This window comes from Dufourea novaeangliae, unplaced genomic scaffold, assembly GCF_001272555.1.
Source record: "Dufourea novaeangliae isolate 0120121106 unplaced genomic scaffold, ASM127255v1 scaffold11, whole genome shotgun sequence".
Taxonomy (NCBI): Eukaryota; Metazoa; Arthropoda; class Insecta; order Hymenoptera; family Halictidae; genus Dufourea; species Dufourea novaeangliae.
The window spans coordinates 1,035,238-1,060,435 of record NW_015373895.1 but is presented as its reverse complement, the minus strand read 5'-3'; the positions used below and the strand labels follow the sequence as shown (position 1 = coordinate 1,060,435).

General features: G+C 38.4%; 1 protein-coding gene across 1 annotated transcript in view; it reads left to right on the top strand.

The window, feature by feature from the left end:
- The window catches only part of LOC107190583 (class A basic helix-loop-helix protein 15-like), a 36,996-nt gene extending 21,026 nt beyond the window's left edge, over nt 1-15,970 (top strand). Inside the window, exons 4-5 of the mRNA XM_015579412.1 lie at nt 4,875-5,011; nt 15,519-15,970. Coding sequence (XP_015434898.1) covers nt 4,875-5,011; nt 15,519-15,675 — 294 coding nt within the window. The 3' untranslated portion in view covers nt 15,676-15,970. The remainder of the gene's footprint in view (nt 1-4,874; nt 5,012-15,518) is intronic.
- The last annotated feature ends 9,228 nt before the right edge of the window (nt 15,971-25,198 follow it).

The window sequence follows — 25,198 nt, the reverse complement described above, 5'->3', positions numbered from 1 at the left end:
CGACAAATACGATTGCATGAGATCTTATCAAAAATATTACTCAAGCCCATTTTGGTGAGCTTATGCATATAATAAGGCTTGATGCCACACAGTATCGAATACTTCCGAGAGATCCATGAGGACAGCACCGGTGTATCTCTTAATCTTCATCTCATGAGATATTAACTGGGCTATTCTGACCATCTGGTTGGTTGTAGAGTGTTCGCCGTTATGTTACGCCGGTCGAGGAACTCTACGAGGTGCTTATGGAGGCAGCTGTTGAAAACTTTCCCTAACAGTGGGAGAAAACTGATACGTCTGAAATTTTCCGGTTTCCCGGGATTTGGGATAAAAGTGACTTTCGTGACTTTCCAGGTGCCGGGAAAGTATGATAATGCAATAGATCTTCTGTAGATGTAGTACAACTAATAGTATAATTTTGTTGACAGAGTGTTTAAGCATGAGTGCGGTGACGTTGTGGCCAGGGGACTATTATTCCGGAGACGTCGAATTATCCCGGCGATCACGGACGGTTCGAACGATAGATTCCTGCCGGCATCAGGTAAAAGAATATTTTTCAGTTGCGCCGCGTATGAATTAGCGGTTATTTTGTGAGGTGATTTTAAACGGAGAACGCTGGAATGCGCCTCGGCGAACAACAGGGCGAAGGTATTTGCCATCTTCCCCCGGGCACCAAGTCAGCTGTTCCAGGACTGCTGCTGTTTAACGGAGGAAAGATCGTTTTCCTGTGTGTAAGGATTTTGAAATTTCACCAAAAATTAGGATCGGATTTATTCAACGATTTCAGACGGTCCTTCTATATCCCGCGTCTAATCCGCGGTGATTATATTTATCCCTCCGGAATGTTGCTTCGTGGCATCACGATAGTATGACGCGTTGGTAGACTGAAAAGCTTTAGCAAAATACGTCTTGACTCGATTAACGAGGTGAGCGTCGGATTATCAACAAAATTTGGCAGGGCAGCCGTTTCGGAAAAGAAGGAGGCTTTCCTGTGACGAGCTACAAGAAACGATTCTAATGTGCGAATGCACAAGGTTATCTCATTTATATCCTCTAGGCAACGTTGTATCTGGAAACTACCAGTAAATTTCCGATAGTTCGCCCAGGAGACCGTTCTAATACAATTCAGAGGGTGCTTTGCACTCTCACAATCGATAATTCGGCAAGATAATAGCCGCAATATCACCAGTCTGGGCTGAGTGATAGAATCATTGACAACCGTGCATCGACGCTCGTGCTATACGGTAATAGGAAAGTGTCGAAAGAAATCGAACCCTCGGTCCTCCGTTAAATATGAAGCTATCCGGAGAGACAAACCGATATGGAGCCCGAAGAACATGATTGTACAAAGTCCGACAGCTCAGATTTGACATGTATTTATTCCACGTGGGATTTTTAGCATTAAAATTCTCACCAACAATAAACGGTGTTTGTAGTTGCGAAATGTGTGAGAAATGAGTTTGACATCGGGGGCACTTGTGCTGCCGCGATCGTGACTGCTGGGGGTTACAAGTTTAACAACAGCAATCTCTACGCCCTGTTGTTGGAGTAGGGTCCTCTAACCATTTCGTTTACTTTCCTGTTTTATTACTTCTGTCTGATCATTTGTTGGTCAGTCTTCTTTTCGTATTCTTTTTCGTTCCTTCCCATTCAGCCTGTTATTTTTCTGAAGCTGCGTCTGCTTCCATAGAATTGGTACTTTCATCCAGTTGTATGCAGTGGATTTATCGCAAAGTTTTATGGGTGATCCATTTATTTGCTATTAGATTATTAATTTCGTAGTTGAAGACATTTCACACTGACGGTCACTCGTCAATGGTGGCGAAACCGGACTATCGGTTTAATCGGCTTCGTATTTAGTTTTGTTTATGTATACTACTATACGACTCGCTTCTCTCAGTTACGAGACAGATACAGAGAACACTCGACCACACTTATGAATAACTCCATTTAGGAAGTAGTGATGAGATTAAATGAAACGGAGAAGTTCAAAATGATACTCGCGTGAATACACATTGTTTTGTCCCGATTCGTTCGGGAAAAGATATATTGCGCAGAAAAGTTTCGAATTAATAGAAGCAAAAAATTAAAACGAGAGAGGCATAAAGTCTATGCTTCATATATACAGGGTGGGGCAATATCTATTTCCACCTTGAATATTGCCCTTATTTGTAATAATATGAAAAAATGTTATATACAAAATAAGGCATAGAGGAGATTTCAAGGTCATCTCTATTTTTTTTAATGAAATGCTATTTTTTTTATCGCGTTTTGATAGCCGGTGTTGAGACGACTTCAGCGAGCTATCATTGAAGGTCATGCGAGGTCAAATGTGGTAGTAAAATAAACTTTCTTACATTATAGGAGATACTCGAAGTGGTGACCGTTTCCGTCAATGCGTCTTAGCGTTTCTGAACTCATTCTAGCACATGTTGTATTATTTCATAGGAGATTTTATTAGAAAATGTACCACTAAACGATCGCCAAATGATGTGGTTACAGTACGACGGGTGTCCAGCACATTATGCTCGGAGAGTAAGAGATGCACTGAACGAACTTTACCCAAATAAATGGATAGGACGTGGAGGATTAATTTGTTGGCAACTTCGTTCTCCATATTTAACCCCATTAGATTTTTTCTCTGGGGAGCATTGAGATCGATAATTGCAGCATGTGCTAGAATAAGGTCAGAAACGATAAAACATGCACGTGATGCAGCGATACGAAGATTGCAACTTTGCATTGACGCAAACAGCCACCATTTCGAGCATTTGACCTTGCGTAACCTTCGATTATAGCTCGCTAAAGTCGTATCAACATCGGCTATCATATCGCGATAAAAGAAACATAGCATTCCATTAAAAAAATAGAGATGATCTTGAAATCTCCTCTATGCCTTCACCCACGCAGAAAATGTTTGTGTCACAATATGCCCCCCTTTATACTGTGTAAGTTTTGTATATAACATTTTTTCATATTATTACAAATAACGGCAATATTCAAAGTGGACATAGCTATTGCCCCACCCTGTATACATATAATTTAACAAATGAATCCTCGAAGTTTTCGATGGTCAATTTTATTGTATATTTATTATATATAATAACTATTATCTAGTGCAAGGAAACTAATTTCAGTCATTCTATAATTATTTTTCTTTGTTTTGCTAGTTAAAGTTATTCATTTCGATCTGATTTTCAAAGAATTAAATAATGATATAATAATAGTAAAATATACAGTGGACTCTAACTACATTGCTGTGGTCGAGGCTGTAGGGGAGTAAAATGGCAATGAGTTCAGAACCCCCTCCATGCTAAGTTCTATCGTCATAGCCTCGGCCTCAGCGCCTGCGCTGAAGCTGGATTGTACTGGTGCGCCAGTGTACGTAACGTTGTGGGAGAAAGTACGTGTGGAGAGGAAGTGCCTCGCGTGGCAATATGTTTAGTGGCAATATAGTTAGAGTCCACTGCATATAGAAGTTTTTTTTAAATTTTGTCTTCCTACAAATGCTCCTAAACTTCATCCGTTAAAGGTCCATTTACGGTCCATTTATACTAGGACGAGCTGAAGACGAGTCAAGCAAAGGACCTGCCTTCGACGAGCTCAGTAGTATAGATTGTTTTATTACAAACATATGGAAAAACATTTTTGTTTCGTGCTCGGCTCGTGTTCGCTTGGTGTTCGGCTGGTACTGGGCTCGTGCTCGGCTGGTGCTTGACTCGTGCCCGGCTGGTGCTCGGTTGGTGCTCGGCTGGTGCTCGGCTCGTCGCAGTATAAATGAATCTTTACACTGCAACGGACCGAGCACGAGCCATGCACAGGTCGAGCACCAGACGAGCTAGAAACGACTGCACTGTCGATATACATGCAACGTGCGGTCAACGAGCCAAAAAGTAGTTGACTCGAAAAACAGGAACGGAAGACGAGGGCTGAACTAGCCCGTCTAAAAATCGTTGTCAACTAGTCTTCGACAAGCATTCGATAAGCATTCGACGATCCACATCCGAGCCTCGCCCGCGACTCGGCGGTAGTAAAAGTAATAAAAGTTCACCCTCGCTGCTAGGGTGAAAAAGGAAGGCCTCTACCTTGTCGTTTAAAAGTCGCTAGCTACTCCTGGCGAGCAGCCTATGCGTGTGACAGAGACTGAGCGATTTTCGATTCTCATTCTGTCACATGCATAGGCTGCTCACCAGGAGTAAGCTACTGATCACACGTTTAGGGGCACAGCTTTAAACGAGAAAGGAGGGGTCTTGTTTTCCACCCTAGCAGCGGAAGATTCACCCAGTACTACGGTCGTATACACAGGTCTGGAAACTCCCGTAGTGGAGGTGATCCCTTGAAGACGCCAACTGTACTTTTCAACTTTGCCACGAAGTGGGGGCGCTACGGTCTTATGGTTCAGTCATGGACCTAGGAATGGGATTTCGCTCTCTGTCTTCTAATTTCTAGGTCCGTGGGTTCAGTTGCGGTAATATACATTCCCTGTGGCGCATCAGGGCGCATGCGTCTATTCTTACTTTTAAGACATGACGTACGTACAATACGATTGCAATGCTGTGTGGCGAGCGGAACATTCACGAAACTTTTGTTCTTCCTTACGAGATCACCCCCTCCACGGGAGTTTCTGGACATGTGTATACGATTGCGCTCTGTACATTGTTTCATTCGAAACACGTTGATAAATATTTTTGTCGACTCGTCGAAGGCTCGTCCCGTGCTCGGCCCGCCGTAGTGTAAATTGACCTTAAGGGGACCTTAAAACTTGAAGCAATCTGTGGACTTTCCTCGTCTATTGGACAATCATATTTCTTCACTCTGTTCACCGATACAATTGGAATTCCGGTAATTATTAAAAAGAATGTTATCCTTTTCAGCAACTGCGCGAGGTGATACCACATGTAAAAATGGAAAGAAAGCTCAGTAAAATCGAGACGCTTACGTTGGCCAAGAATTATATAATGGCCCTGACAAACGTCATATGTGAAATGCGTGGCGAGGAGCAACCATACACGTAAGTATAATAACTTATCGGTCCTTGTACGCATACAACTCCAGCCGCATCTATAAAGATTTTTTAAAGAATCATTTGGGAAAAGAAAAAAGTTATTGGGTCGATTTATTATCACTCGATTAATATTGTTGCCATTCCGTAATTTTTACTTGGATGAGTTTGAATCAGGGATTACAAATGGTGATGATGTCGGTTTCAGTTGTCGAAACTGCAATCAGGAATGGAGGTTATGTTATAACTGTTTTGGGTAAAAACAGTTCCGGCCTATGTGCAACGTAAAACAACGAATACACAGTCCTTTTTTTAAACAGAATTGAAAACAATAATTATTTGAAGAGAGATGATAAGGAATACGTAAAGTTCCTTTTCAAATAACGTATCAACGAAGCAGTAATGTAACAGAAAATGAACGAGAAGTGACCGTAGTTCGTTATTAAAATAAAAATCCGTAGTTTAATAATGGGAAACAATATCACTGATAATGAATATGGTCTATTTCACTAAAGAAGAGCCCTGGGAGGTCTCCTTGACTCTTCGCGGTGTTGCCACGATCGCGACACGTTTACGGCGCTTGTGTCTGTCTCATTTTTCGCGTCTTGGCCAATGACATTCGACGATCGTCTGTCTCTATCGCACGCATTACAAACCTCTCCGAGAAGGACCTATATACAATGTTATTGGGGACTGTGTTCAATCATCCGTTATCTAGAAATGGCGGAGCGTATTGACGAAACCCCAAACATTTTGACACGTCAAGAGTTAAAATAAAGAATTAAGAAAAAGTTCCTACTGTCAAATTTACCATACCTTTAAGTAGAAATTCAAGGAATACGATCATATTTCCTTCAAGTGTTTTAATCCTGACAGTCCGGGTGTAATTTGTATAAGAAACATTTGGTTATAGTCTTCGATGTTATAAAAAGGATTTTCTAATATAAATGATCGAAGAACAAAGTCGTACGATAAAAATTCTTATTTAGTACACTCCGGATCCACAAAAATAGGCAATAATTGTGAATTTTCACGGCCTGTATTTTTTAAACAAATTCGAGAACAGCAAAATGATGACAGACCCCCTATTATTCACAAGGACTAAGTCATATTTCGGTTTCGACAAAATCCCTGACATCGAGTACAAAACGTGATCGATTTTGCATGCATTGGACCCAGCTACTATGCAAAATGTACGTTAAACTTGACGTTACAATGGTCTTAAGGACCCCGACAGCCCGTGTCCTATGTAGCACCTATGATCCTTAAATCTTTTCTTAATTTAGAAAAGAATGAATATTGTCACCAGTCGTAATAATTGAGCACATCATTTGGCTACTTGAAATATAATTGTCCCCATTACATATAAAAGTTACATAATTGCATGTAGGAATTAATTTCTAACCGCGAAACTCATATTCAGAAATATATAAAAATGATAATGACCTAGAAGGAATTCAAAAATATTTATATGCTTTGTAACATATATTTTTTCTTTAAATGATACTCCTCCAGGGGTTCTAACAAACTAGACTTATTATTTAAGTTACTGTTGATCACTTATAATCATGTTTCATGATTTCAAGTGGTGACAGTTCAAATATTGATGAGTTGAAAACAGTTTGTTACGAATGAAATATAAGAATCTTATTTTAAAAGTAGCGACTCAAAATTGGGGTAACATCTCCGTTTAGAACTCATTTCATCCCCGGATAGAATATTAGAAGTTTGTTACGTCAGACCTGGCCAATCATTCGCCCACGGGACCCCATAAACAATAACACCAGCCCTCACCACTCGCTTGTGTTGTGTCGTCATCTTTGGGCAGGAGGTGCGCGCGCATGCCGTGACTGTCCTCACTTGCGGCACTCCCGAAGTCCCTACTCAGCGGATGTTGGCAACCAGAGATGGGTAGAAATTATCATACATAACTTTGATTGGTTGATTCTTACAAAGATGAAGATATGATTCGACAGCTTTATAAGAATCAACGAATCAAAGTCATGTATGACAATTTCTACCCTTTTCTGTTGGCAATACACGTTGACGTAGTGATTATGTGTTGGAAGTGGGGCAGGTACCGCATGCGCGCGCATCTTCTGCCCGAGGGTGAAGACACAACACAAGCGTGTGATGAGGGCTGGTGTTATTGTTTTATGTAGCCCCACGGGCGAATGTTTGGCCAGGCCTGAGTTACGTTACAGAAGCAACTGTAGCTGCTTCAAAGATATAGCGTTAGCCATAAATGAGGTTAACCGTTAAACCATTAGTACTCGATCATCGGTGGCCCATTGTGTCCTACCGCACTCAGGGTCGTACGCCACTTTCAGCTATGGGGTTTCAAGAAATAAAACAAAAAAGACTGGAATATTTGAAAGAAATGTACGTTTTCGTAAGCTTCCATCAAGAATAAAAGGGCCAGGTGTATTTTAAATCTGAAATTAGTACGTTATAAGAACTTGTTTAATTACATTAAAACGGAAAAACCAAGAGTATCGAATGACAGGATTAGGCTACCGAAACACATAAACTTTAGGGTCGGTCAGGTTTATGGCTAACGCTATATCTTTGAAGCAGCTATACGCCATTTTGAATTTTTAACGCTACACGTGGACATCGCAGGGTAAAGAAGGAAGTTGGTTTATCGAGCGACTGAGCGAGAGGCTCTCGCGCCGAAGGATGAAAAGAGACACATAGTGGCATTGAAAACGCGACAACGTCGCACGAAATACTCAGCTTGCGTTGGATACCCACCAGGCCACGCGCCGAGGCACGGAAACCCCTCAGGGTTCTTCTTTAGTGAAACAGACCACAGAGAGGTTAGTAGAAGGGAGCAATTTGTTTAACCGTTTGTTTTGTCTGTTTGTTGTTATTATCAGTAGTGGATCTTTGTATTGTCTTTCTTATGTGTTATATATAGCTTTCTTGTGTTTACCAATTTTTATATTGAATACTGTTGGAATTCGTAGAGCATGGAACTTCAGACCAATAAAACACATTTTAAGAAATGTTCATATCCTAATTGCGATTTAATGAACCGTAATGTAACGGATGGCACTTTAGTTCATTTTTTCCCTATTACAGTAATGTCCTGATAAGTGTGAGTCGATTTGCTCACGATAACTGTGAAATCGTCATCCCCACCACTGGGGAAGGGGGCCGTGGAACCAGTCAAGCGTATAATTTTTTGCCCAGCGCGCGGCGACGGCTTCACTTTCACGATCCGACGGCTGAACAGGGGGAACTAATGCAACGATGAAACTTTTTGTTTTTGGTTCTTTGTTAACGAAACTTTTACGAACATATTCGTGAGATTTTTCTGATTAAAATGAGACCAAACACGATATAGTTTGGATCATATTTACGTATAATTTATCCCAAGCGCTAATGAACGAATATGAATTGTTTAACACTTTCTACATGAGTAAATATGATTCAAATTATGTCGTATTTGGTATCATTTTAATCAGAAAAATCTCACCAATATACTAGTAAACGTTTCGTTAACAAGGAATCAAATATAAAAAAGTTTTATCGTTGCATAAGCGTGTCTCACCGATACTCGGGACTGTAATCTTTTCTTAATCTCCTCTCGTTCAGCCGTCGCATCAACTCGTCAAAAAAAGTCTCTTTCTTCTCACCGATTGTCACGACCGACTCGACGGCAGAGCGGGGAAATGTATATGTATATGTAGGACGCTTCGTGGAAGCGTTCAATCGTCAGAAACTGCCCAGAGAGCTGCCAATGAATGAACTTAGCTGGATCACCTCCAGTCACACGTATTTTTATTATTGGTCGAAACGGTACACACACAATCGGACTGTGTGACGAAGAGAATGAAGGAGACACATCGAGACCGAGTAAGATAACTGTGAACTGCAGCGATTACAATGTAACCACTGGCCAGTGGGAGCATCGCAGGTGGGCTCACGCAATCAAATCGAGTAGAAAGAGATGCTTCCTCTTTTTGTTTTTCACTTGATATCCTTTTCTATGTCGGAACACTACAAAGGCAAGCTGCCGAGGCTCGAGCTTCAAGCAAAAATCAGATTGACCAGGTGCTGACAACTGTCCGTGCTCACCGTAAGTGTGACTCTGCGAAACCAAGGCATTCACACTTATCAGGACATTACTGTAATGACAATAATTGATGTATTACGTGGCTTGTAAACTGCGGTCTCGATGATTGGGTGGAATTGCCTGATAATACATTAAAACAAACATACATATGCAGTCGGCATTTTTCAGACAACAGTTATTTCGCGTTGGGTCAACTGAAAATATATGCGATACTGCGACTGGATGAAACTGGCATTACTGATTCAAGTAATAATGAAAGTGACACAAGTTCTGAATGTGATATCAGTTCAGCATTGGCGTAACTAGGATGTTTCTCTGGGGAGGGGGGAGGCAGGTCCCCTGACTTCACATGAGGCACCTGTACGTATTTTATACCATGTACGTGGGATGCAGAAAATAAAGTTACACATTTTACAATAATTATTTACAAATTTGTTTAACACTAAAACTAAGAATAGAAGGATATAAAGATACTTCTTAAAAATAAATTTGTGATTGATTAAAAGCAAGAGTATTATGTGAAGGTACATATAATTAAAATCTATTATATATAAGCTTTAATTTGCTGTTTTTTTTTGTGAAAAAATATTTTTCCGCATTCCCGAGCGGTAGTCCCTTTATTTCAGGGATGGGAAAAGAACCAATCCACTCGTTGCGAAGCTGTCTTTAAGCGGTTTTTAATCGGAACAGCCACTCAGTTTAGGGTCCGAATCGTGAAATCGCTTCTATAACAGAACCGCTCGAAGAATCTACTATTGGTTCTTTTCTGCAAAACGCTTCCCCCTGTAAATGCTCATCTGTGAAGCGGTACTACAACCGCTTCTTTGGGTTTCAAAAGCGCTTCGCGGTTACCTGTCTGGCGCTTCTCCTAATCCAGGGAGGGAAAAAGAATTGAACCGGCTCATTCAGAAGCGGTTTTTCACCACTCAGATTCCGTTCCGAATAACGGAAGCGATTTCTACCGCTCTAGAACCGCTCCTATTACCGCTCTTGGAACCCACACTTAAGATAAATGTCCCAGTGGTTGGACGTTTAAGGCGAAGATTGCGGTTATGAAGACTTTTTATTATACATGAAAATAATATAGATTGACAAAAAACTACATTCAATCGATAGAGCAGAACTTTTTCTTCTAGACAAGTCGTTATAAGAAAGCGCTCACGTGAAAAAAGTATTAAAATTTATGAATATCTAAAAGCATTCATTTGGTCGAGTGATTGGACGGAATTTACGGCATGTCCTAGTTATTAAATTTAATTTATTTTATTTTTCTTTTATGTTGTAAAAATTCAAATAAACGCATAACCAATTTAATTTAATGCAATAAATAAAAGAAACAAAATTAGAAAGAAATAAAATAATAAAAATTATGAACTAAATCTATAAATGCGTACGTTGTAAATTAATAAATAAATAACGCTAAGGGAAAATTGCATTCTATTATTATGTATATGTTATACAGGGTGATCACTTAAAAACGGCCACCTGATCATCCGATGTTACTAGTTTTTTGATAGGTGGAGGCTTCAAGGAGATATGAAGGTCATCTCTGTTTTTTTAAATGGAACGGTATATCTTTTTACGTACATTCTGATAGAGTATTTCAAGACGAATACAATGACCTATTGGAAAGGTCATTCGTGGTCTGGGTTCAGCCAATTGTGATGGAAAATAATTTACTTTGAGGAAATGATCAAGCACCGTTGATTTATTTATCTAACAGTAATACACGACTAATACAAGTGTTCAAAATGGTCAGAATGTAAGTAAAAAAACATACCGTTCCATTTAAAAAAACAAAGATGACCTTCATATCTCCTTGACGCCTCCACCTATCAAAAAACTAGTAACATCGGATGATCAGCCCCTCGATACTAAATAATTTTGGCCTGATGCTTTTTTTCCTATCACCAATAGCAGCCAACTTATTCAGGTGCCCGGTTTTAAGTGCCTCACCCTGTATATTTGGTAAAAGCTTTTAAACATTTATCTTTATACATTAAGAAAATTGTGCATTAAACACAAACATAATGGATTTAACTTTGGTTTATTATAAACGTTTTATAGAAAATATATATTTTAAATAAAACAAAATTAAAATTAAAAAAAGTTAAACAAACTAAAGAAAGTTAAACAAAATTAACAAAATGAAAATTATTCCTTTCTTTTTTATTTTTTTTCAACACTTTTTGCAACTTTCTTGGCAGCAAATTCTTGTTTTTTTTCTGTCCTAGTTTTTCTTTTTTAATACGCTTCTTCAATTCTTCATCTTGAAAGTCTTATTGTTATAAAAAATTCCCGAAACAGAAGAAATAAAATTAAAAGGTGATTTTTAATGAATGTTCAGTTCGCGAATGGCTTAGGTTACGATTGTGTCAAAATACAGTAGATTCTAACCTTAATGCCACTAAAAATATTGCCACATTAGTCACTTCCCCTTCACACGTACTTTCGCGCACACAAATTCGCTCTCCCACCATATTGCGTACGCCGGCGCACCAGCACAATCCCGCTTTTGCGCAAGCGCCAAGGCCGACGCCATGGGACAGAACTTAGCATGGAGGGGAACGAAATTTAATGCCATTTTACTCGCCTACAATCCCGAAAGTGGCATTAAATTTAGAGTTTACTGTAATATGATATTTATGTACGAAATATGTAAAAAAAAGTATGAACTTCTAAAATTAAATATTGTTATTAATATAAAAAACACAAAAATACTTACTGTGATATAACGAAAATTAATTGTAATTAATTGTTAAGTTAATTGTAGAAAGAGTTTTCAATATTTTGCAAAAATCCTACGTAGTTCACAGCAGAATGTATTAGAAATTAGAAAATATTGAATTTTTTCAACTTAGAAGTATATTTTAACAACTGTGATCCGATATATTCCCACATTTAGTATAATTTTTAATTCTTTCAGTAGGCAAACAGTAAACAAAATTTCATTGAATTATTTTTCAGAAATTTGAAAACAGGAATTTATTTATAATTTTCCATCTCATAAAAATGATATTTCAACCTCAAAGGGTATTATTCAAATAGGCCAAACTTTCTAAATTAAAAGATAGAAAAAATTAGCTACGTTCGATACACTCGGGCTCGGAAGTTTGGCTCGAGACTTGTCTATAAATAGAATGGGAGTGGAATCGGTACTTGCGCCTTCGTTACTCTATTACAGAACGGTTAGTCACAAAAGTGGGAGCGGTTCTCGCACCAGAATCGAACCGTCGCGTCGCGTCGGTCGTAAAGTGGAAGCGTTTCTCGTACCGAAACCGAACCGTTTCCACACAAACGCTTCTTTCCCATTCCTCCCTTATTGCATGCGGCCCTTCAATTGATGTTACAGGATTATTAGTTACAGTAGAGTATTGAAATTAAAGAGTTTAACTTTAATACAATTTTACTTAATACTTTGACGCAATGAGGATAGTATTGTATTGTTTGTATTTAATTGCGTTTCCTATTGCATTTTGGCGCAAGTATTTATTTCTTATAACAAAAGATTTTAGTAACTGGCGAATATTTTTTTACATATTTGAATAATTTCTGGAATTTCTACAACTAACCCTTGTTAGTTACGCCAATGCAGTTCAGCAAAAAGCGAACACAATCGACTGGAGAAACGATTGATAGAAACTGAAGCACTATTACTAGGAAAGAAGAATATTTCTAATTGTATTGGTGATGCACGCTTGAAGAAAGCAATTGCAAAAAAAAAATTTCCGCCACTTAGATCGCGTAATTACAATCGCCGTGAGTAACAATTGTGCATGACCATGCATTACACTTCGCCAGCTGTGTACATTAAATTATGCAAAAACACTGTCTTGGGTTTTCATCTACCTTCGATCCTGTCATAATCATTCGGTGGTTCGGAAAAATGGACATTTGACCTGGAATCTGCGCTATTTTATTTACCGCTCTCAAAATGAAATCTGCCCATATGGAAAGTATAGATCGAAGTTGTGTTCTGTCTTTTGATGATATGGCTATCAAAAAGTGGATTACCACCCGAGCAAGCAAGTTATGGAAGTTTTCGAAGATCTTGAATTTTTAGATAGAAATGTAGTCGTTGTTATTACTGTTTATTAATTGGACCAACCATTGACTTTCTTTGTATCTAGATCTAGCATTAAGAAAACAGATTTGTCTGTTATTTTGAACAAAATTTTAAATTCAGAAAAGCCATATTTTTAAAGAAATGGTCAAGAAGTTCATTTCCTTTTCGATTATTTACATCTTTTTAAAAGTATTAGAAACAATTTAAGGAAAAATGATTGTTTGATCAATGGTTCAGTCAACATTTTCCAACAATTTTTAGGATTTTCAATCGAGTATTTGATGCACCATATCCAAAATTAAGTATCACTTATTGGATGAAATGTTTCCCGCCATTTCCTATCATGTAGAACAAAATTTTCCACAGTGATATAGCGATGACGAATGTACGACTCATAGAAAGGAAATTACATATTTCACATTAAAAGTAAATATTTTTAAAGATACAAAATGGTTCGGAGCACGCCTGGGATTTCCAGGCTAATCTGGAAGAAATTCTTCAAAACTGTCGCACTTACGACATGCGTAATATATTTTACTGTTCTTAGTAGTACTCGTGCAGGTAAACTTTCCAATTTAGCTTTGCTTTGTATCTTTTGCATTACCTTTCACTCGCTGTGTGTTTTACTGTGCATGTATGTCTTATATTTTCTGTATTACTGCTTCATTCCTATGTATTATTGCTTTAGTTCTGTATACTTTATTTCAATATATTATTGCTTCAGTTCTGCATGCTTTATTTGTATGTATTATTGCTGTAGTTCTATATTCTCAACACGATTCGGAGTGTTTTCAGCGTGGCATTATTCTTATCTGATTTCAAAATTTCGTTTCACGATTTTTTTTAATTTTTGACATGATTATTAAACAATAATATATTTTTTTTTTGCTCATTTCAATGTTTTTGTTCGGTGAAGGGTTTCTACATACATACATATCTGATCACTGAACATACTCAAGCATGGAAAATACCTTCTTTCACGCCTTTACGTGGCCCATTCCGTTAACACTTTCACTGTTTATATGCATGAAAATAATATTTGAAAATTTTGTTAAAAGGAATAGTATGGCATTTATTAAATAAAAAACTACAGCTTCTCTCTCGTTAACTGTGAATCTTTTAACAGTTAATGCGGTTTATAAGGATTATTAGGTATGCTTCGATATCATGGAAGAATCGATATTAGAATGACCAAAATATTAAGAATAACGATCCATGTATCGCCAACTGTTAAGTATTTATATGAAAGAATTGCGATAAATATTAAGGACTATGATTGGCGTAATTAGGATTTTTGTTTGGGGAGCCAGCTCCACTAACTTTCGCTCATAACACTCCCCATCAGGCACTTGTATGCAGGGCCGTTCCTGGCGGGGGTGCAAAAGGTGCCCCCGCACCTGGGCGGGCGCAGATCGTTTATTGTATGTAAAATTTTGGCTAGTAAAAATAATAATCAAGACTTTGTTTATGATTATGAAAATTATAGACAAATAGAATTCAATCAAATTAATTTTATATGTAATTTTGGTAGCACAACTTGTATACAAGTATGAACTATTTTTATGGACAGTTCACAATAGCATAAGATATTTAGCCAGATTTATTGGATTAAATTCGTGTGGGTAATTAATGTTTGCTACTTATCAACCATAACATCATTACTACAAACATTATACGTTAGTTTTGCACATACATGTGGAATAAAATATTCATTTTACATAAAACCATTTTCTCAAGGATCTTTGTTTTATTTTATGAACAAAAAAATTAAGAAATATTCCTTTTGAATAACAAATGTTAAAAAAACAACATTGATATAAAAGTAAAGACTACATATCAAATACTTAATTAAATAATATTAAATTAATAAGGGCGGCGATACTGTTTTTGCACCTGGGCGGCCAACAACCCAGGAACGGCCTTGTTTGTATGTATTTTATACCATGTATGTGGGTTGCCCAAAATAAAGTTACACATTTTACAATAATTATTTATATATTTATTTAACACTAAAACTAAGAATAGAAAAATATACACATAATTCTATAATCAGAATTTTAAAAATTCTATTTCAGAAATTCTTCATAATCAGAGCGCGAGTCTGCCGGCCGAGTTCCCGCGGTAGCGTAGGCTACGCGCTGTGATTGGCAGTCAACGCAACTGCGGAAACTCGGTCGGCAGACTCGCGCTCTGATTGGTCAGTGTTTTTCCTTAATATCTCGTTAACGAAGCCTTGGACAACATTTTCGTTAAGGAAAAAGTTGTTCCAAATCATCACAGGAACTCCACATTTCCGGGAGTCGAATCTATTTTGGGACACCCTGCAGATACTATCCCACTGAATATAACATTATAAAACTTATTTTCAGGTTTGTCGATGGGGAGTGTGGCTCTAGCAGCGGCGACAGTACAGGCCAGTTAGAGCTAAGCGGCGGAGAACAACCGGAAGAAGCGTCTCCAGCATCGATACACGAAACTAACAATAATAGTTTGCTACACGAAGATTTGGAGCGTAGGATAACGTAGCATGCTTAATTACTTGTAAAGCTTGAACGATCCTTGTTGGTAAAACTCGCCTCTGTTTAATGAAACAAGGCCGAGACGATCGCCTACCCTTAATCGTGAATACAATAAACACGTCACGCTCTGAAGGAAGAGAAAATCGAAACAAGAGAAGAGAAATACAAGAGTTTATGGAAGCATGCGAATAAAAATGGAAGCCAATGAGGAATCTTTAGCATTGCTGTTTAGAATCGATCGTTGCTAAACGTTATTACAAGACTTATCGAAGAAGATGCAATTCTGCTTTTACGAAATCATCCGTCCGAAGTCAACCTGTGGAGATCTTTCGAAATCCAACAAGATGCGGTTTGTGAGAGAATGAAAACAAAAAAAAGGACGAACTTCACGGCCACACAAACTGGAGAATTCTTTCATTTTTCCTCGTATTACTTCTTTTCGGATGACACAAACCGTTACCTTGTGGCATCTTGATTTTCTTACTCACAAACTATGTCATCATTAAACGGCCTTTATTATGCTCGCGTCCATCATTATTTTACATTTTCTTTGGATAGATATATTTAATGTATTAGTTATGTGCCAACGGCGTATGAAGATTTGAAATAAGAAATCGTAGCATTTAGGGCACAAAGGGTAAGGAACGTGAATTAAGCGGTTTCTTTCTATGCGAAGCCAGCTCAGTGATTTATTGACTTTGAATGCTTTAATGGGTTTGATTTCGAAAGATTTTCTGATTGATACTGAGAGATCAGATTGCAGGCGACAACGGTAGCGATTAAGGTGACTCGAAAGTGTGAGAAACTGTGATAAAATTTTGTATTGGTACCACTGTTGCACATCGTCTTCCGCGCGGCATCGTGCAAAAATACTTTTTTTCGACTCTTTGTGATGATTGTTTGATAATGTCGATAATCGACACGAAACGAATCGACAATCACTGTCCAATAAAAAGACGACAAAGTCGAGATGGATATAATCGCCGTAGAGAAAACCTGGTTTGATCGACAAAATTGAAACGTTAAGCAGTTCATAACTGAGTACTCTTATCGATCATGTGTTGACACAACTGTTCGACACCTGAATTAAACGAATAACTAATGTAACCTTGTAATGAGGAGTGCAATAATGATGAATACCGTTTAAACTATATTTAGATGAGACTAGTAATTTATGAAATTGCATCGAAAATTGCATAGAATAATCTTTGAAGAAAACCGAATTATTCAAAGTGATACTAAACATTTAATGAAGGTATTTGAAATTATGAATACAAATACGATTAGGTAATACGTGAGATGGATGCTTCGTTTAACGTTTAAATGGAGTCAACCCGGACCGGTAATATACAAGGTGTCCCAAATTGATGGGACAATCCGCAATACGGATATTCCTCATGCAAATACAAATCCTTTACCATTTTGTAATCTGAAACTTCGTTGCCGAGATACTAACAGTTAAAAGAACTCGCAGACAGTCAAGAAGCGCAGGATCGCACAGCCTAAGTCACTGGCCTCGACTTCTCTTTTCGATTTATATTTACATGAGGAATATCTATATTGCGGATTGTCCCATCTTCTTGGGACACCCTGTACATATCGAAGTGTGAAAAACAGTGGACTCTAACTATATTGCCACGCGAGGCACTTCCCCTTCACACGTACTGTCGAGCACAGAAATTCGTTCTCCTATCACGTTACGTACGCCTGCGCAACAGCACGGTCCAGCTTCTGCGCAGGCGCGCAGGCCGTGGCTATGACGATACAACTTAGTATTGAGGGGGCTCTGAACTCAGTGCCATTTTACTCCCCTCCAGCCCCGACCATGGCAATATAGTTAGAGTCCACTGTATATGTATATAATTATCATGGTTACTAAACATGAGTGTGGTAATATCATTTTTGCTGTATCATCTCGAGAACAAGGACCAGTAACATTGCCTTAAGGGGGTTCGTGCCGAACGAAATACACACACACAAAAATTTGAGTCTTAGTCGTCGATCAAATAAATAAGAAAAAGCTTGTAAAAAATTGAGTTTTCATCAGTCTTACGATTTCTTACTGGAAGTATAATCTTTTCTATTCACAGAAATTAGAACTGCTAACTAAAAACTAGGCACTGAACGTATATATCCAGAGCTTTCTGATAAATTAAATCTTCTACCATGCCGAACATTCCAGAAAGATATTTGACAATAAAGTCCAGGATATGTAGGTTATTGGATGGTTATTGGGACTATATGGAGGACTTGGCAACGTTGCTGAAATAGGATCATACCCGCGAAATACAAATCCATTTAAAAAATATTTTACTTATTTTGTGTTTTAATGAATGCTAATCTTATACATTATTAAATTGTATTATCGCGTGTTTAATACGAATTATTAATATGATGCTTTATTGACTAGAGAGTCAGGTACGAACCACCTCAAGTTACCAAACCGTCAAACATGTGATACACATTTTGGTTAGCTTCGAGCAATTGATCCAGGAAGCTTGCGCACCTCATTTTGGCAATAGAGAGAACTATGTATTTAACAGAAACATTGAAGCGCGAATCCAGTGACGTACAAATTTCTTCTTGTACTATATGTGAATTTTGTGTACCTTTACCAATCGTTTATTCCATCAATGCTTTTCCCTTCTTCATACAGTGGACTCTAACTATATTCCCATGGTCGGGACTGTAGGGGAGTAAAGTGGTAATGAGTTCAGAGCCCGCTTCATGCTAAGTTCTATAGCCTCGGCCTCAGCGCCTGCGCAGAAGCTAGAGCGTGCTGGTGCGCAGGCGTACGCAACGTGGTGGGAAAACGAATTTCTGTGCTCGAAAGTGCGTGTGAAGGGGAAGTGCCCCGCGTGGCAATATACAGGGTGGGGCAATAACTATGTCCACTTTGAATATTGCCGTTATTTGTAATAATATGAAAAAATGTTATATACAAAACTTACACTGTATAGAGAGGGTGTATATTGCGACATAAACATTTTCTGCGTGGGTGAAGGCATAGAGGAGATTTCAAGGTCATCTTAATTTTTTTTAACGGAATGCTGTTTTTTTTACCGCATGTGATAGCCGGTGTAGAGACGACTTCAGCGAACTATCATTGAAGGTCATGCGAGGTCAAATGTGGTAGTAAAATAAACTTTCTTATATCATGTGCATGTCTTATCGTTTCTGAACTTATTCTAGCACATGCTGCAATTATCCGTTGTTTCATATTTTCTGGTGTAGTGGGTACTTCTTGATAAACAGCATTTTTCAATGCTCCCCAGAGAAAAAAATCTAATGGGGTTAAATCTGGAGAACAAGGTGGCCAAGGAACTAATCCTCCACGTCCTACCCATTTATTTGGGCAAAGTTCGTTCAGTGCATCTCTTACTCTCCGAGCATAATGTGCTGGACACCCGTCGTGCTGTAACCACATTATTTGGCGAACGTTTAGTGGTATATTTTCTAATAAAATCCTCTATTAAATAATACAGCATATGCTAGAATAAGTGCAGAAACGATAAGACATGCACGTGATGCAGCGATACGAAAATCGCAACTTTGCACTGACGCAAACGGTCACCACTTCGAGCATCTCCTGTAATGTAAGAAAGTTTATTTTACTACCACATTTGACCTTGCGTGACCTTTTATGATAGCTCGTCGAAGTCGTCTCAACACCGACTATCACATCGCGATAAAAAAAACATAACATTCCGTTAAAAACAATAGAGATGACCTTGGAATCTCCTCTATGCCTTCACCCATGCAGAAAATGTTTGAGTCACAATATGCCCCCGTTTATACTAAGTATAAGCAATATTCAAAGTGAACATAGTTATTGCCCCACCCTGTATTTAGTGGCAATATAGTTAGAGTCCACTGTACTTAATTTGTTTCTTTTTGACGTTACTCACGTCGCCCGTAACATTGCACTCAACCGAAAATACGTCCAACTGTTCACTGCAAGGAGTTTTTTTTATGATGTGAGCAGAAAATTCGTTTCACTATATTTCCACTAGCAAACTTATCTACTTTGCTTGTATATACATTGTGTCATATCGCACAACAGTTTTGATGAACGTATTGAAAGAAGTATAAAAATTACACGAAAGGTAAAGAAATTTGTTACCAACTGTTCTATCATTTTCATTTTCATGCGACTTTCCAGTGATAAGGTATATTATATTTTATTCATTTAATTATTACGTTCTGCACTACTTCTGCGTTTAACCGTTATCTATACTTATACATAATTACTATTTCAGATGCCTCATAAAATAATTATTAAAGTTGTTGTTTGTGAAAAGCAATTCCAATTATTGAAATACAAATCTTATACATACATAATCTATATGTATAGGTGTTAGTATAGAAACTTTAATAATATATACAGTTTATAGTAATGTAGAAAAATGGTAAAGAATGTTCTTACCGTCCATGCATACGTTTATTACGCACACACAACACTTGTGAGTTGGTTGCGTTTGGTTGTGCATTGAGCATTCTACATATATGTTGAAAGTAAGGAACTGGATATTACAAGTGAAAGTAAAATTATTAGAGGTTAATAAACTGCACGTATGTTTGAGATTTGTGATACTTTCCTTGCGCTATATTCAGTGTCTCTGTTAAGAAAAATTATTACAAACTGATGAATCAGACCCTTGCATTTTTTGCAGCTAAAATTAAAGAGTTCCCATCATAAGTTGTATTATTTTGGATAATGACTTTACACCATGGTTTCCTTCAAACTTTATAAAATCCAATACAAACTCCTTGGGTTCATATTGAGTACACCGACGAGCAAACTCGGCTACCGCTAGGGGAAAAAATAAGGTAGGCGAAGGGCCTCCTACCATTTAGTTTTGGCAATTACTGAAATTTATGCCAAATTAACATTCGGTTTAACATTTATTTCAGTACCTGAAATAAATTTTGCTAAATGGTAAGAAGCTCTTTTCTTACGCTACATTTTCCCCTAACGGAAGCCGAGTTAGCTCATGGGTGTACATATAATGACATCAGATATGATTTCACATCTCGCTAAGTATTAATCAATTTTCAGATACGTAAAGAAATCAGTCGCAAATTGAACTCACAGATAATTATGAATACAACGTCGAATCTTCTATTGGATTGACTAAATCGTGAAAATGTTCTTCTTTAAAAACACGCAGCTTCAATACCACTTAAACTGAATACTTTTAGAAAACCTTCAAGTACTTTGCATTTATTATAATATACATTCGTTACGATTTTACGGTACGACAACGCGGTAGCAGCATATAGACTGATATTACACATTGTTTACCAGATGCTATATTTATCCCCTTCCATACATAACACCAGTCGTCGTCGTTGCAGCCGCGTGCTAGGTCAGCAACAATAGAAATCATGATGCTATGAAGAGGAGAAGGAAGGAAGGATGGAATGATAAACGATACAACAATTTAATTCTTATAACATGTGGACGCATTTATTTTTATAAAATTTTGAATTTTAAATACATTTTCCATGGCGCACACATCATTATGCGATATCCACCTGTATGTGTTTGATGAGCTAATTTTGCTTAAACATGAAATCGTAGATTCCTCATCACAATCATTCTCCATATCCAGGTAGCACATGATGCTTTGAAGACGTCCATTTTACGGCTATATTAAGTCTAAGGCGCCTTTAAGCCGTCTTCAAGGCGTCATTGGGCGTCATGTGCTATCCGTGTAATATCCTCAATATTTTCAATTTCAATACTGAAATCCTCTCCCAACAGGTCTGACGCCCATTGTTTCTTTACGTGACCCTTAACAATGACGGTCGTTATCCCGTTGCTAGTCAACGAGATTCGCAGAAGCGTGGAAACTAGCCGATATGGCGTGTACCTGTTAGGAACAGAATGCAGTTTTAAACCGCCTGTTCGGTTGAGTGTGAAGTGTATTGAAGATGAGCAGCACGGATCAGGACTTTACAACGAATTTGTGATTAACTTTGGGGACAAGTACATTACGTAACCATCACCCCATGAAATTCCATGATGTTTTCTTTCCAACCAAGTACACTATCGTGTTTCATTGACACTCAGTTTCTTCCACGAGCAGGGAGGCGGAAAGATTCAGTGGCATAGTCGACAATTCTCTAAAAGAATCGCTGCATTCTTACAATGAAATCGTTTTCGGATTTTGTAAAATCCTGCACGTCTATAACAGCTGTGGTCATCGTAACGACAAGGGAACATATGTTTAGTCCACGACTCCAACTGAAAGTAAACGACCACAATGTAGCACGCGTGGCCCAGCCATCACATTATCTTGTAGCACATGTCTCGGCAAAGGACCCAGCTCACATTTCCTGCAATGAAATGTAAGATGGTGGTGGTGGCGGCTGGTGAGGCTGTTATCTCAAAATGAATATTGGAATAGGCGATCTAGCTCTCTCGCTTGGAGGAGGTATGACGATGAAACCCCCATTTGTACAAGCTCGGCCTGTGGGAAAAGGCAAGAGTGAGCTGTTACCTTAGGAGACGAAGGATGTGTGATTCCCCGATGTTCAAACTCCACTAGCTTACAAACTAGGTAGTTATGGGCCGTCCTAATGACTCTCCGAATCCTAGCGCCAGTACACTCGTGCCCTCCATGTGGACTGGGCCTAAAAAGATTGGAACGAGTGGAAAGTCGGGATAAACAGATACTTCGTGTAATGCCATCCCTAGACTCCAACATAAGTCTTTGCGTAGGTCAGGCGGTTCAACAGCCAAGCTCGTAGCCTCGGAGGGGTACCGAAATCCGCATCTCCCGAGAAGAATATGCCACTATCACTATCACTATCCCCGTGTCCTTCCAATCCATTGCATCCAGCTGGACCGCCCTTTCTGGCAGGGCCATCCTCGCCTGACGGAATGTCGAGGTGCGAATATAAATCTCCGCAGCCTCCTCCGCCAGGAAAACCCCGCACGATTCTGATGGTCATGCGTCGTTCAATGTGGCGCAGTAGCGTTTTGCTGCAGGCTATCAGGTCGTCAGCCCAGATGGGTGCTCTGTAAAGTATCACGGATCACACGAACGCCGCATATATGCGACGGGCTCCCTTCTCGGGATCCAATGCGATCGTAGCGCCCTCCGCTCGAGGACCTAGCGGTTCATGTGTGCTACAAAGCGCCATTGGCTATCCAGGGTGAGTCCCACATACTTCAGCTGACAGCCCACCGCGACAGATCGCCTACCCATTCGAATCAGGGACTGGGCCGGCTCTCATCGGATGGGCTTTAATGGAAATATTACACATCTTCATAAATGTCAATAAACACCAACCTATGCATGCAGGATGTTCCGTTTCGCCATGTCGTACTGTACAGACTAAAAAAGCTGTTGTTAACATAAATTGTGACGATAACACGTGTCTATTTTAATCGGTTGTTGCGAGTCTTTACCCAGTCAGTACACATACAAACCGAATATCCTCATGTCCGCACTATTCAAGCGTGTTTTGCACCAGTGGAATTCAACTGACAATGACACTGAAACAAGTGGACAAGTTTGAGAAACGCAATAACATCTCCATAAACATTTACGTGTAAGTATGCTGCGTCAGCAATTTCCAAATTATACGCTCAAGGTCAGATTTGACTCATCTACGTATGCAATAACGCGAGAACTTTCCGTTGGAGCCGAAGGTTTGGTCTGCTTTATGTACGAATTCAATTGTGCAACCCATAATGTCATATGCTAGATCATTAATTTCCAAAATATTTGCTCAAGGTCAGGTCTGTTTCATCTACGGGTGCAATAGCGTGAGAACTTTCCATTGGATCCGTGGTCCCGAATCGGTGTTATCAGAGAGGAAATGCGAGTACTTACGTCCGGGAATTCATTGCCCCTGAGTATTTGTGCTGCACGAAGCGGCCGATTCCAGCATAATAGTCGGAACTATCCGTTTTGGTTCCACGTTAGCATATACAAAAACTTATTTAGTTCAACGGTAGCACATATCAGAACCATAAATGTACCATATCAATTGGAAGTGGTTGTACGTGACGTAAGAAGTTTTTGCGCGTTAAGAGGAAAGTTACATATAGAACGCTGATAATAATCTGATCATTGTGAATTTATTACGAAGAACTATTATATACTATATATAAGTAGTATTTAAGGCAATTGTTGTTAAGTTTATACAAATATCATTGTAAATTGTATATCTTTTTACGATTATTTCAATAAAAAACAGTCAAACCATACATACGCGTTATTCATTAATCCCGCACTATCTCAATTCCTATTCCTAATATCAATTAACCAAAAAAGTAATATCCAATAATAAATAATAACAAAATAATTCATTCTAAAACTTTTAAAAAAGCGCCGGAAAAATTTGGGAATTTATGGGACATTTAGTGTCGCCCCCACCACTTTGGTGGCGAAAATTGCAACTAAACCTAAAACTTCTTGTTTAGTTAGCAAAGTCGCCACCAGATGGCTACCATTTTTTGAGAAATTTCCTGATTTTGCAGTTTTCCCGCGTTTTTTCAAATTCAAATTTCGCGCTAAATTAAACTTAAAATTTCTTTTAATGCAATTTTAAGTAAGTTTACCAATTACTATTTCTTTATTTATGGAAAATATGAGCTAGTCGTAGTGATAGGCTTAATAAACAACACATGTACCACTTAACTGTTTTTTATTGAAAAAATGTGATGAAAATGCACAATTTACAATAGTATTTGAATAAATTTCACAACAATTGCCTTAAACACTACTTATATATATATATATACGAGTTTACAATATATTTGTAACAATATGTGCATGAATTCAGTAAAACATGGCTTAAATATTATTCAGACTTATAACAATAAAAATAATTCCCTCTTCTGTAACTTGTAAATCTTCCGTACGATGTTCAAAACTACATATGGAATAGTTTCATACATTTGTCGTCGAAATTTTCATTCTTGGGGACATACGATAGATGTCGGACTCCTGTGGAAGGGTTGCGAAGCAGGACACATCACGAGTCACGAGTCGTGATTCACGATATATTTGTGTGTGAAGAAAATGATAAATACGTGCTCTCATTCACACATTTCACCAATCACTGCCATATGCCCGCATGCTGCACACTGTTGCCCGCTAGTGAGTTTGGCGGGCGCTGAGTTGCCCATCACTGGTATACATTCTGTGTAAGAAGTACCCGGAATTATTAAATAAAATACAAAAAATTGATTTATTCATTAAAATTTATTTTGTCGCCTTCAAAGTAGGCCCCATCGAGTGCAATACAACTATGCCAGCGCTTGACCCAATCCTTCATACATTGTTCGTAGGCTGATTGAGGTATGGCCTTCAGCTCCTTCAGCGAATTTTCTTTTATGGCCTCAATTGACTCAAAACGCCTTGCTCGAAGTGGTAATTTTAGCTTCGGAAACAGGAAAAAGTCACACGGTGCCATATCAGGCGAGTACGGTGCTTGGTCGAAAACGTTCGTTGAGTTTTTAGCCAAAAACTCTTGCACAACGATGCTGTTTTTGGAGAAAATTGAACTCT